General features: G+C 43.4%; 1 protein-coding gene across 1 annotated transcript in view; it reads left to right on the top strand.

Moving 5' to 3' along the window:
- Positions 1–720: 720 nt before the first annotated feature.
- LMAN1 (lectin, mannose-binding, 1) overlaps positions 721–14,333 on the top strand; it is a gene marked incomplete at its 5' end in the record, with an annotated part of 14,238 nt that continues 625 nt past the window's right edge. Inside the window, 11 exons of the mRNA XM_010191655.1 lie at positions 721–875; positions 965–1,072; positions 2,912–2,973; positions 3,642–3,741; positions 5,687–5,810; positions 6,169–6,227; positions 7,233–7,365; positions 8,460–8,653; positions 8,760–8,830; positions 12,068–12,221; positions 12,952–13,073. Coding sequence (XP_010189957.1) covers positions 721–875; positions 965–1,072; positions 2,912–2,973; positions 3,642–3,741; positions 5,687–5,810; positions 6,169–6,227; positions 7,233–7,365; positions 8,460–8,653; positions 8,760–8,830; positions 12,068–12,221; positions 12,952–13,073 — 1,282 coding nt within the window. The remainder of the gene's footprint in view (positions 876–964; positions 1,073–2,911; positions 2,974–3,641; positions 3,742–5,686; positions 5,811–6,168; positions 6,228–7,232; positions 7,366–8,459; positions 8,654–8,759; positions 8,831–12,067; positions 12,222–12,951; positions 13,074–14,333) is intronic.

Below are 14,333 nucleotides of genomic sequence, written 5' to 3' on the forward strand. Positions count from 1 at the left end.
GGAGGACTCCGAGGTGATGATGTGTCACTGGGCCCGCCGGCCGCTGAGGTGCCCGGAGGAGCCGGCGTCTGCGCTTCCCTAAGCCCCCCCACGGAAAATGCACTGATGTTCGCTGTGAATAACGTTCCACCGCAGTATGGTTTCTCTCTGCAGCAACTAATGCTATGTTGTTATCCTTTGACAGACTTTCGTTTTGGTTAACTGATGACTGTTAATTTTTGATTCTTATTTGACATTATGCTACAAGGGACACGAAGGAAAGTCTTCATAGATGAGCTTTTTAAAAGCACGTAATAACAACAAAAATGTTATTTAATACAAGTGAACGAATCTCTCTCTAAATGTATGCCTGTTATTCTTTTGAACTGTTAAACAGAAAATTAGAACATCTGTTTTTAAAGAACAGAACTGGAATCTCTGATTTGTGAAGAGTCATGTGGGACACAGCAGAAAGCTAATTTGAAAAAATAAATTTAATACATATCTTAACAGCAAGACCAATGTTCTATTTAAGCTTGGTCCCAGATAGAAGGCGATTAAGTCTTCTGTAAAGCAACAACAATCAGCCGCTCAGGTGGTTGAGTACTCCACTGAAAAGTTACTTTGAAAACTGCTCTCTAGTTGAGGAGACCAGAGAATTTTGTGAAATTAAAGATTTGTTGGCTAGTCAAGCTCTTGCAGTACTTACAAGTATTCAGTGTTGGTTCCTTTCCTTCCCAGATGCCATACCAAGTGCAGATCAGATTCGTATAACGACATCCTTGAAAAGCCAAAGAGGATCAGTGTGGACAAAAAACAAGTCAATATTTGAACACTGGGAAGTCGAAGTGACCTTTCGAGTTACAGGAAGAGGCCGCATTGGAGCTGATGGATTGGTATGAAGAATTTTATCAAACTGAGAAAGAGCAGACGTGCTTTAAAAAGTGAATCCTGACTTACGACTCTCACTTGCTTCCTGTAACAGGCAATCTGGTTTACAGAAGAGCAAGGCTTGGAAGGCCCTGTTTTTGGGGCAGCCGATAAGTGGAATGGTGTTGGGATTTTCTTCGACTCCTTTGACAATGATGGAAAGGTCAGTGGGAAGCAAACTCTTCTAGCAAAGATTATAACTTAATTTCCTGCCGGTTTTATATGCACAGCTTTGTGGGGAAAAAAAAAAAGTTCTTTTCCTACTCTTGTCCTGTCACTTCAAAAGGGTGAATTACAAGAGTCAAGTTTCCCACTATAGAACTTTACTAGCCTTTTTTTCCCCCACGTTCTTTAAGCAGGGAGGTGAAGGATAACGCATGATGAAATCTTCACTGCGTGTTGGCTCACGTGTTAGGTTTGGAGGGAAAATACCACGTGCGTCTGTACAAGCTGAGATTTGGGATGTCCTTGCACAACTTGAAGTGCTGATCGATCTGAAGATGTGTGTGTGTAGGAAGAGGCATATTGTTCCAAAGTGTGATGCTGTGGAAACACACATCTCTCCGTCTGTCTTCAGAGATGCTCTTTTTCTTGGAACAAACCTGCCCTGTGGATCTGTAGCAGATGGGGGTGACAGTTGCTATTTTGAATTCCTGTTTTCCAGCCCAGAATGATCCTGGGAAACATTAACAATATAGAGCAGGTCTGCTCTGCTTTTTTTTTTTTTTGCTTTTCCTGCACTACTTTGGCTTGCTTCTAGATGTTTTAGATACACTCTTGCAGGTGTACAAGCTTTTTTTACTACAGATGGCTTTTGATACACAGCAAACTTCATCATATATAAAAGCTGAAAGACTGAAGGTGACATTTATGTTTCTGATCTTCAGAAACAAGACAGAATTGGAGTACTGCTCAACTTATTAACAGTTTTTAAGTCCTTTTCCTTTTTTTTCTGACATCTGGCATGGGTATGGACACTGATGTAAGTTTAGTCGGTGTGCAGTGAAACTTTTGCTTGTCTATTTTTAGAAAGTGATGATGTGTCACTTCTGGTCAAAACAGAAGTCGTCACCGTGCCTGTATTGGTCTGATGTGTCTTAAGTGCTGAAATTTGTCAGACTTGTTTAATGACAGCCTGTAACTTCAGTCCCAGTATGGAGAAATTCTTGCTGCTGTCCGTGTGCTCACTGGAAGACGTCTGGTGCTGTAACTGGTCCTCAGTCTGGGATGCTATTATCCAGAAGTAAACTTCATCTACTACTGCCAGCTCGGAGCACCCTGCTGATGATGCTCATTTAAAACCCGCAAAGCCTGAGCAGAAGCGATACCAATGTCGAAGCAATTAAGCCAACCAAACTCCATTGTTTAGAAGTCTTGTGTTCCTGTAAAAATGGGAGTTCACTTCATAAACTCCCGGAGGCACCAGAATAGCCCCGCAGATCTGTTCTGCCATGATCGTTTTAGCTTGTTCTTGTCCTCCAGCCGTTTCAGTAACTGCGGCTGTGTTCAGTGGACTTTGTTTAGTCTCTGACAGATAGGCAGCTCCTGGGGTTTTTCTGATGACTCTGACAAGGTCAGCAGGATGTCAACATAGTCTGTCTGGATGCTTTTCCTAGTGTTACGTAGACAAAGTTGGATGTATCGAGTCCTCTGTTGGTTTCAGTATCACTGTGTACTTATTTCTTTTATCTGTGGCCTTTATATTTCTGTATTTGTCAACTGATGGCAATTGGTAGTGTATCCAGGAACTGGTGTGGCGTGGGTTTTTTCACCCCCCACCATGCGATGAATGTGGTGGTCCCTTGCAAAGCGTGCAGAGGGACACGGTGCTCCTCAGTCGCTGTGCATGTGTAGTCCTGAAGTACAGGAAGAAGAGAAACATCGGTGGTGCATCTGTAGTGGAAAGACTTCAGGAGCTTCGTCGCAGAAAGGCTATCAATGATGTTACTTACATTTCACTTCAAATTAAACTATTCCATTCATTTGCTATTTCTTTTTCCAGAAAAACAATCCTGGAGTGATCGTTGTAGGCAACAATGGAAAACTTCTGTATGACCATCAGAAGTAAGTTTGTTTTCGCTGTTAAGGATGAAATGTTGCATGAAACTTTTTGAGAAACACTATAAAGTTTTCTTTCAAATGAAACTGTATTGTTTCCTTTACATTTGAGTTTTTCTGTCTGTTAAAACGCTGTTTTGGCAGTAACCGCACAGAAGCGGTGCATATTTAATGGCAACTGTCCTCTGGGATGGATGAACTCAGATAAATGGTGGTGCAGGTGTTTTACCTCTTCATGGCTTACGGTATCTTCCACACACAGCTAATAGCAGACAGAAGTGACTAACTGAAAGCTAATGGCCTGATATTAAAATTAATTGGTTTAATTTTGATTGTTCATGGTCAGCAGCACAATTTACATCTTTTTGGATCCTCTGAGAAGTGTCTAGCTCAGCTGGTGCAGTCTGGACTACAGCTCATTTCCATCTCAGTTCACGGTGTGGGAACACCTTAGAAGCAAACAGATTTCCCCATGCCTGCTTTCTGTCTGTGTCCTGTGTGAAGCATCTGTTGATCTCGGACTTCAGAAAAGCTCAGTGCAGTTGTGGGACAGCTTTCAGAAAGCTGTATGTTGAAAAAGCTATCGTGATGTTGCTTAGTGATACACTGATGCTTTTTTGTCTTAGCTGATAAATCATAAGATACAGTTTTATGCAAGTTGTCTTCTTGCTCAGTGATGGTTCCACGCAAGCGTTGGCATCCTGTCAGAGGGACTTCCGCAACAAGCCCTATCCTGTCCGAGTAAAGATAACGTACTACCAGAAAGCATTGACTGTAAGTACTCTGACATAACATCATTACTAGCATCTCTCAGCTTTTTAAGTGCAAGAGTGTTGCAACTATTTGAAAACGCAGAGAGCTCTTATGTTAATTCCAGTGTTCTCGAGACGTTGGGCTCAGTAGCAGAAGTTGGCAGGAGGTGCAGTGCATTCAAATGCTGGACAAGTTTTTCTGGCTGCTTCAGTGCCCCTGCAGTTTCCCGAGCTGACTCGGCAGGTGTTTTTCTGACGCTACGCTGGGGTCAGTTGTGCTGACTATCCATAGGTATTAGCCATAAAACACTCAGCTGTTAATTTGTAGTAAAAGTTTCTCTAAAAGTAAACACTAATGCACCTAGCAGGGGGTGGACCTTGTACTGTGCTGTAATGGCAGAAGTTCTCTGTTACCCTTGAATGAGAATTAAATTTCGGACTCCAAGGCTGCTCTCTCTTTTAAAGCGCCTGGTCCCTGTTGTCTTATCCAGGAACGCCTCAGGACTGAGTGTTGCTGCTGACCTTAGCAGCTCTGCAAATGCCTCTGTGGAGGAAGAGAGAATCTCTCTAAGCTTAAAGTCAACCTAAAAGCAGTAAGGGGTAACTCTTCTAGATCAGACTGGAAATTTGTGTTGCCCAGAACCTTACTGGGATGTATGCTTTTGATAGGCTGGCCTTTAATGATCCCCAAGTCAGGGACTATTACTATGCCATGATCAGTTTTAGAACAGAGTAACTGTGTTTGGAAGGGACCTGCACCGATTGTCCAGTCCAACTGCCCGACTACTTCAGGGCTGACCAGAGGTTGAAGCAAGTTATTAAAGGTGTCGACCGAATGCCTCTGAAATGCTGACAGGCGTGGGGGATCGACTGCCTCTCCAGGAAGCCTGTTCCAGGGCTTGAGCACCCTCTCGGTAAAGAAATCCTCGTGTCCAGTCTGAGCCACCCCTGGGGCAGCTTTGAGCCATTCCCAGGTGTCCCATCACTGGGTCCCAGAGAGAAGAGGCCAGCACCAACTTAAATTTTTCCATTAAATTTTCCACTTAAATTTGAGAAGAAACTTCTTCTCAGTGAGGGTGACAGAGCACTGGAACAGGCTGCCCAGAGAGGTTGTGGAGTCTCCTTCTCTGGAGACATTCAAAACCCGCCTGGACGCCTTCCTGTGCAACCTCATCTGGGTGCTCCTGCTCCGGCAGGGGGATTGGACTAGATGATCTTTTGAGGTCCCTTCCAATCCCTAACGTTCTGTGATTCTGTGATTCTGTGTAACTTCTCCACGTCCCCTCCTCAGCAGCTGCAGAGCAATGAGGTTGCCCCTCAGCCGCCTCCTCTCCAGATGAGACAAACCCCAAGTCCCCAGCCGCTCCTCACAGGCCGTGCCTTCCAGCCCTTCACCAGCTTGCTCACCCTCTTCTGCGTTTCAGTAGACATTCGAGTACCTTAACATCCTTTCTAAAACTGCAGGGCCCACAGCACTCGAGGTGAGGCCGCAGCAGTGCTGAGCACAGCGGGACAGTCCCTTCCTGACCCGCGTCCCGCCGTGTTCGATGCACCCTGGGTGCGCTTTCCCCTCGCGTTGAGCCTGCTGTCAGCCAGCAGCCCCAGGTCTCTGCGGGGCTGCTCCCCAGCCACTGCTCTCCCAGTTTAGACTTGTCCAGCATTTCTGTGTCCCTGGTGCAGAATCCAGCACTTGGACTTGTTATGTGCTGCTGCTGATTGCCCAGTGCTCCAGCCTGTCCAGGTCCCTCTGTTCACGTGGAACTTTGACTCGGGCCTTTTTTTCCTTTCTAAAATAGAAAGCTTGTGCATCTACTTTGTAAATGTATCTTTCAAAAAAGAGTGTTTTTTGATTTCTAGTACTGGCTGCTGGATTGCCCAATAAGTTGTATTTGTGACCATTACTGTAAACTGACAGAGCAACTAAAACAAATGGATTTATGTGGCAAAAACTGTGTTTATCCTTTTAGGTACTAATTAACAATGGCTTTACTCCGGATAAAGAAGACTATGAATTTTGTGCGAAGGTGGAAGATATGGTGTTGCCATCACAAGGATATTTTGGCATATCTGCAGCAACAGGAGGACTTGCAGGTAGCGAATGTTAAAAATCGTGGCAAATGGCGTGGGGACCTGCAGGGCTTCCACGAGCATTTTTTCCTACTGCTGGAGTTGATCCATTATACCAAATTTGTACCACGATGATGCAATTAGTCCTTTCCCATCCCTCGCTGATAAGCTTAGGCCTTTTCCTGGCCAGAGCAGAAGGACTCTGTTTGTCCGGACGAAGGGGTTGTGCAGACCTGTTCCCTGCTGCGTGAACTCCTGGGAGGACTTTGGGGGGATGCCATTGCCCAAAGGTCCTTGCAGGTGCCGAGCTGACCTGGGAAGTACCACAATTTGTAACGTGTAGCAATTAACACTGGGTTTTTGTTTTGTTTGTTGAATACAGATGATCACGATGTCCTGTCTTTTCTGACCTTCCAGTTGACCGAGCCTGGGAAGGAAGTAGTAAGCATCTTTATCCATAATTAGTAAAATATGTTACTGTATGTGTTTTATATGTAGCACCAGATTACGGCATTTTCTCTGAAGTCATACTTGGCATCCCAGTTTCAGGATTTTGACATGCAGCGGTGCTGTTACCTGTTTCAGAAAAACTGGACTAATACTGTAACGTTTTCGTAATAATTAACGCTTTCAAGACGAGAATTCTTGACGTGACACTGAATCAACAAAAATCTTGATCACACAATCCCAGACCGTTAGGGATTGGAAGGGACCTCCAAAGCTCATCCAGTCCAATCCCCCTGCCGGAGCAGGAACACCCAGATGAGGTTACACAGGAAGGCGTCCAGGCGGGTTTTGAATGTCTGCAGAGAAGGAGACTCCACAACCTCTCTGGGCAGCCTGGGCCAGGGCTCTGTCACCCTCACTGAGAAGAAGTTTCTTCTCCAATTGAAGTGGAACCTCCTGTGTTCCAGTTTGTGTCCGTTACCCCTTGTCTTGTCATTGTTTGTCACTGAGAAGAGCCTGGCTCCATCCTTGTGACACTCACCCTTTAAATATTTATAAACATGAATGAGGTCTCCCCTCAGTCTCCTCTTCTGCAAACTAAAGAGACCCAGCTCCCTCAGCCTTTCCGCATAAGGGAGATGCTCCACTCCCTTAATCATTTAATGATGTTAAATCAAAACGTGCAGAGAAAACAAACTACCAAGTATGCTTAATCTGTGCTTGCGTTCAGCTTCCCATCCCTCTAGAACACGTCTGTGGACAGCATCTGTCCTTGCAAAACTTGAATTCATTTTAATTGTGGAAAGTATGTATTTATCAGGGAAAAATTATTGGAATGTCTGGTTTCTCACTTCAACTTAATATACTGATGTGCTCCACTAGTTGTGTTATGTCTTCAAATCTGAAATCAGAGCAGCCTTGCTGGAGAATGTTGTATAGAAATGGTGGAGAACATGAAAACCTCTCTCCCCCCCCACCCTCTTTGATAATGTTTTAAAGCCAACTCCAGATGCAGAAATTCCTCAAAAAGATAAAGAGAAGTATCAAGAAGAGTTTGAACACTTTCAGCAAGAACTGGATAAAAAGAAAGAAGAATTTCAAAAGGAGCATCCTGATGTGCAAGGGCAGCCAGGCAAGTTATTTGAGCGGTTTTTCAGTTGTCAAGGGAAACGTTGACTTTCCTGGGTACTCAGAACTAAGGCCTGATACTCTGACAGGTCCTACTGAGCTGCTACTGATGTTATTTACTGTAGGAAACTCTTGGTCTTTTGTCTGTAAAGTGTTTTCTGAAACAAAGTCCCTTTTGTCATGACTGGTTTGAGACCAAAACAAACCACACAACCGGATCTGTGTGAACAGTGGGAGAGGACGGCCATGCATCCCTCTCTAAAGCCAGGCAAGGCTTGCTTGGTTCTTTGAAAGGGCATCTTTTTGGTCTGTTTCTGCACATTCATAACACTTTGTTTTCTCCATCTGGTTTCATGGATGGTTATTAAAGATGGGTAGTGGATATGCTGGAACATGTGTTTATTTGGAAAAGCTTTTTAATGCCTGCCTACTACTGGCCATGTATTGAGTTCTGTCAGGGTCAGCACCACAGCATTAGCTGGCATTCAGCATTGGTATTCGGACTGGCTAATATAACCAAATATCCAGCCTGATGTTCTTAAAAAACTGTGGCCTTTAATTTACATTTTAAACTGTCGGTAAGAAATTTCAGTTCAGCTGGGTGAGGCAGAATTGCCCTTCCGACTACTGACACCATGCATTTGCAGCACTCGGCAAGTGTTGGTTTAAAGGTATTTCAGACTGGAGAGACTCACTCAAAATGTGCAGTCACTTCTCTATTTCAAGCTACTTAGTAAAGCTTACTTATGAAAAGTAGCTGTTACTTAATACCCGCAAGACCCTTCTGAAGGAGGGTGGTAATCCAGCGCTAGTCAGACGGCCGCCTCCTAACGATACCCGCATCCCGTTCCCGTCTTGTGTTGTGCATTACCCAAGCATTGACATGGAAAGTCTAGAATGGAGTCTGGGTTTGAACACACGGTTCTGCTGTTCTCATCCCAATTGGGTGTCCTTTGCCCTGGCAGTGGTGATAAACACCACATACATCAGATTACTGGACAAGAGTGTCCATGTGGAAACTCGAAGGCCACAAGAAAGATCCAGTGCGGCTCAGGAGGAAAGGGTGTAGGTAAGAGCTACCTGTGCTTCTTTCCTCAGCGGATGATCTTTTTGAGACCGTCGGTGATCGAGAACTGAGGCAAATCTTTGAGGGGCAGAATCGAATTCATCTTGAAATCAAGCAGCTTAACAGGCAGTTGGACATGATTCTGGACGAGCAGAGGAGATACGTCTCTGCAGTCACGGATGAGATCGCTAAAAGAGGAGCTGGTTTTCCAGGTCAACAAGGACAGGTAAATAAAAAACCATCCTGTGGCTGGTAGCTCAGCCTGATTTCAGCAGCGTCAGAGATTTGCTTTTTCCTAGGTGCACAGATCTTTTTTCTTCCCCCACCGCCAGGTTTCCCAGCAAGAGATTGAGACGGTTGTGAAAACTCAAGAAGAGGTCATTAGACAAGTAAATGAAATAAGGTAAATGTTTTCTAAATATGAGGGCTGTGTTCTGAATTTTATATTCTTTTCTGCACCTTTAAAATTCTATTTACTATTTCAGTAGGAGAATACTAACAGATTTGTAATTTCTGTGTCAGTTCCTTGTTTATGACTCTGCGTACATTTAATTTCTATAATAAAGTAAGTTCCTGTTTCTAGGGTGGTCCCTAATTCGCTTTTTACTTTTTATCATGAGATTCTACTTCAACAGACAAGTCCAGTCCCTCTAAAAACGACTGATTTCTGCTAAATTGATAACCTGCTACCTCACGGAAACTTGTTGCTCTTATTTTGGAGTATTGGTCACTCCACAAGCATAAATGCCTTCTATTTATAGCTAGTGACCCTAAACCAAAAAGTGTGTTGGAGTATCTTGTCAATACATGCAGTCTGCTGCTGATGTAATGTTCATATAGGTTTTATTATATTATTGGTTGGCATTTTTATATTATATATCACTTATTATATGGGTGTTACATAGGTTTACTATTCTTATAGGTTTTGCAGTCTCCATCCTTGGAGATACTGGAAACGCAGCTGTGACTAAAAGTGTCGTGGTTTGTTAGGTGCTAAGACGTACTGTAACAGCACTCAAGGAAAGAAAGGAAAGGGGGGAAAATAGCACTCAAATTTCTGTCACGTTACACGGTGAAGACAAATGCACTGGGTTTGATTTTTTCACAAACCCAATGTATTGTGTAGACCATTCTACTAACCGAGTCCCCGTTTCTTGTGGGTTAGAGAACATGAGGTGTGTGGGTTTTGGTTGGTTTACTCTTTTGCCAGAGGACTTTCTGCCATTGAAGTTGTTCAGGAAACTTCTGTATCTGCAGGGACACTTGCAAGTTCCAAGTGATTAATGAATTCTGCTCTTCAGGATGCAGTTTTTTAAATCAGTTGAGAGGTCTGCTGCACCTTTCCAGACTGTTACCAATGAAGTAAAAATCTTATTTTGGAGGTGCTATACTGCTAAAACGGATTTGGAAGGCGTCTGGCAGGGATGTCTGTCTGTGTTTCACGATTGCTGTCTTCAGCCGGAATGGCCTTTGGTTGGTTTAACCCCTCATGTGGAGCAGTTAAAGCATTCCTTTCCTTGGGCATAAGTGAGGCAGAAAAAAGGGCTCCTGCAGTTGCGGGCTGTTTCCTGTAGTGGTTCCAGGGCAGCTCTTGTGCTTTCTCTAAGTAGGTCAGTTTTTGTGGAAGGAAGATTAGAGTGCTTCCATTTTTGCCCTTGTTCTTCCACGAAAGCTTCATGTTAATATTCTTGACAAATCTTTATACCTTGCAAGCAAATTAGATTTCCTTGTTAACATTGGCAGTCTGCCCTTTTAGTGACTACTTACTAGGTATGAGTTTGCGTAACATCATCTTAATATTTCCCTTAGATTAAAGAAATGTTTTATTTATAGAAAGAAATGAACAGCCCGCTGTTGCCTTGCTGGTCATCCCGGAGGAAAAGGACTTACTGTCCGAGTAATTTTCTTGTCAAGATTTGTGGGTTTCTTAATCACCTGATTACAGAAGAATCTCGCATGTTCCTACAATAGAAACCATCAGCATGTATTGTTCAGGCAGAAGTAACCGTAAATTAAATTTGATACAGACAAGTCTGTTTAGGGAAGTTGTTTTGCTTTCAGCGGCATTGGATCAGCCTGGGGGAAGGTGGAAGACTTGTGAACTACAAAGGGATCTTGGTGTTAGGGTGGAGAGGAACAAAACAGTCTCGCAGCTGTGTTCTAGCACTGAAAATAGAGGGGCAAGGTAATGTGGTGGATGCAGACAGAGTCACTATCAGCACTTATTAGGCAGTGGTCATGATGGTGGTTGCATGGGTTATATTAAAAAAAATCCAGTCAAATGTCTAAAACAGGTTATTATAACACTAATTCAAAGTACAGGTACATGTTAATCAATGTAGTTTAAATAATCAAGACAGTGACAATAAAAAATATAAAATAATTTCTGGATAGTTTTATATGCTGATCTAAGCTAGGGCAGGGGAGGGGATTTTTGCATCATTCTGTGTGCAAGTTCCAAACCACAAATGTAGAATAAGAGGAGGTGAGAGCTGCTTTGGTTGGTCTTGTTTGCAGTGGCTTACAGAGGCAAACAGCTGCGTTTTGGTAACTCCTTTCAATAACCTTGCAGTATTAAAAATGAGCTTATTGAGAGACACGCTGGGAGTTCTGCAGAAATCCAGCGCGAACCCCGTGGCTGGAGCGCTGTGCGCGATCCACAGGGCAGGCTGGGCAGGGCAGCCTGGCCACGGCGGGGCCTTGCATCGCGGCCCACGCCACGGGTGACACGGGGGCTGCCAGCACCGCACCTGGAGGGCATCGGGCTAAGCTCTGGTCTGAACAAAATGTGAAGTTTTCAGTAAATTAAAAAGAAATCCAAGGACATACATTTTGATTGCTTATTCTGTTAATAATGAAGAGATTAACATTCACATGATAAATATTTTAGCTGTAGAATAATCCTCTTTGCAACTGAAAAGAGACATCACAGCAGGGGAAAATTATATAAACATATTGATTAGAGATTAAGTATTTTTCTCTCATTGACTAGGTTACCTCAAACAAAATTAGTTAAGGAACCTCAACTTTTTATGGATTTAATTTGATTTGTTGTAGAAGCAAAATTAATTCACGTGAAGACGATATTAAGTATTATGACAACGCATGTGGGAAATGAGTTTCTCGTATAAATGATAATCATGAAATAAGGATGTATCTAAATCTTTTCTTATCCCTAAAGCCTCTTCTTTATTTTTATTTCTTACATGACTGCTTTTATTTATTTATTTTTCAAACAGCTTTTGGTTTTCTTCAAAGATTGCATTAAACTCTGCTTATCCTAAAGCCTTGGCAAGAGCCTCAGATAAAACACTTGTTTCAGGCTTCATCAGTCAGGCACAGCAGATGTCTGGCAATGGAGCATTTGCCAGATCTCGTTTTCAGCGTGACTTCAGGACAGGATGCACTGTACAAATTGAAACTGTCTGTGGGGTTAAATATTTAAAAAAAAACATAGTTTGATTAAGGAATTATTTCTTGATAGGTATTCTTGGAAGCTAGGAACAAAATGTGTTCTGCCTTTTGGGACAACTATGTATTTCAAACTACTTTTAACGAACTAAAAGCTGCCCAGAATACCGGCTGTTAGCAGAGGAGCTGTTCTGTGCGGGAGGATGTTTTGTTGTCTGTCTTGTTTCAGGAATTCCGTGGCTGAAGCTGTGAGGTCCATCAGCGCAGCTCAGCATCCTGGCGCTGCTGCAGGGGGCTATGACACAACCCAGCACTTCAACGACATCAAAGAGCACCTTCATGTCGTCAAGAGGGACATTGAGCATTTAGTGCAACGAAATACGGTAATTTATGTGCTGGTCGTGTAAAGCATGACTGTAATACGTCTTTATTTGGCTGTTAGTGAAAAGCTAGGATGAGCCAGCATGCAATTTACGGAGCAATTAATCCTTCATTAAGCTGCTTCACTAAAACTGCGCTGCTTTGACCTAACTGCATGATCTGTGTCTTGATGAGAAGTTCTGCACAAAGAGCATGATTTTTAGTCTAATTTCCTGTGGAAACAAGGTCAAGCAATTAGGTTTTCTGGGTGCTTTTTTTGTGTTTGTCCCCCTACTTAACAGCTCCATACAGAGGAGATTCCCTGTTGCTTCTGCACAGAAGGGAGAGCTTTAATCAGGGTAAACTCGGGCAGGCTCTGCTTACGGTCTCCAAGCGTGAGGATGGCTGCGTTCGCATCCAGGAGCACCTTCGTCTAGCCTAGGTAGCAATTAAGCTGAATTAGCTTACGATCCCGTAGAAGGTTCTTGATTCCTGGGCTAATTTTGCCAAAGATTTATTCTTTCCCCTATAACCTTCAAATTAACACCAGTCAGTGTATCTGAGAAACAAAGGTAACAGTGAGGTGAGGAGTAAGACTGATTTTTCAGAGTGTTGTCGTTTCTGTCTGGTTTCTGCTTGTGCTCCAATCTTTAGATAGTGTTGCAAAGTCCTTGTTTTGTTTCTTACCCATCACAGTCTATTGATGGCATGATTGTTTGCTTTCTTCTTAATACTCTTTCTTGGTTTTTATAGCCATCTAATGAGAAATCCAAGTGTCCAGACTTGCCACCATTTCCATCGTGCTTATCTACAATGCACTTCTTCATATTTGTAGCGGTGCAAACAGTGTTATTCATTGGTTATATCATGTATAGGTAAGTATGGTTTTGTTTGAAGACAGCAGGGCAAATTATTCTAGAATTTCTGACTGCAAATGCAATTGCAGTGGTATGATTATGTTAATCTTCTTTAAAACAAGCAATCACTCGGATTGGAAGAGACCTTGGGAGCTCTCTAGTTCAACCTGCTACTCAAAGCAGGGTCAACACTGAACGCAGACCAGGTCGCTTGGCGTTTAGACTTGTCAGGTCTTAGAAACCTCCAAGAATGGAAAAACTGCCACTGTTACAGATCCCCTTGGAAAAGTTTAATTATCGTAACGAAGTTTAGTTTCGTTCTCCCCCCATCCCTCGGTAAATCTGTTGGGAACCTGCCCTGTTTCAGTCTGACTGTTGTGCATCTCTAAAGAAACCGTCCCCGTCGCCTCAACAACTCCCGCTGGGCGTTGGACAGGCGCTGTTAGACCCCCTGCAGCTGCCTGTCCAGGATGAACCAGGCCAGCTCCCTCCCTCCCTCTCTTCTCTTGTGCTTCAGCTCTCGAGCACCGTCCTTGTTGTCCTCTGCTGGACTTGCTGAAGTTTATGAGTATCTTAACAAAATGGGATGTGATTTGATGGTTTGGTTTGGTTGTGGGTTGGTTGGTGGGTTTTGTTTGGGTTTTTTTGTGTGCCTACAAGCTACTTATCCCGTCTTACAAATTCCTCAGTGAACTTTTTTTATGATACACATCCCTTTCCTACATGTGATTTTGGTAGTGTCTGGACTGGTTTGGGGTTTTTTTACACTGCCCTAAATTATTGGCATGTTTTCTCTGTTCTCCTCCTCCTTGTAATGTCATGATGTCCAAATTAAATTGGCACTGATGGAAAGGAAAACCTGTTGAGAGCAAGGACTTACTCGCTTGGCAGTCTTTCCCCTGCTTCTCTCACTCATTGGGGTACAGAGCGGAGACTGAAATAGCTGCACTGCCCGTCAAAGAGAAAATGCTGTTTGCTACCTCTGTGGACACGTAACTAGTTTAAACATAAAAGCAATGCTGCCGACAGCACTAACTTTAATTGTGTGTCTGCCTCCACAAAGTGGAGAGAGGGCATTTCTTGGGTGTCATGTTATGCCATTAACTGGAGAGGTGGCCTCCAAGACAAATGAGGAGCTGGTCCCCTCCAGCTCTTCTGGATGCCCTTGTAATTGTAGCATCTGTGAGCGGTCGATCCACAGGGTCTCTGTCCACTGAGAAATTAAAGATGTTCTGTGCCAAAGGGAAGAGGAAATCCCATTTCGAGTAAACTCTTTCC

This window comes from Mesitornis unicolor, unplaced genomic scaffold (assembly GCF_000695765.1).
Source record: "Mesitornis unicolor isolate BGI_N332 unplaced genomic scaffold, ASM69576v1 scaffold49499, whole genome shotgun sequence".
Classification (NCBI taxonomy): domain Eukaryota; kingdom Metazoa; phylum Chordata; class Aves; order Mesitornithiformes; family Mesitornithidae; genus Mesitornis; species Mesitornis unicolor.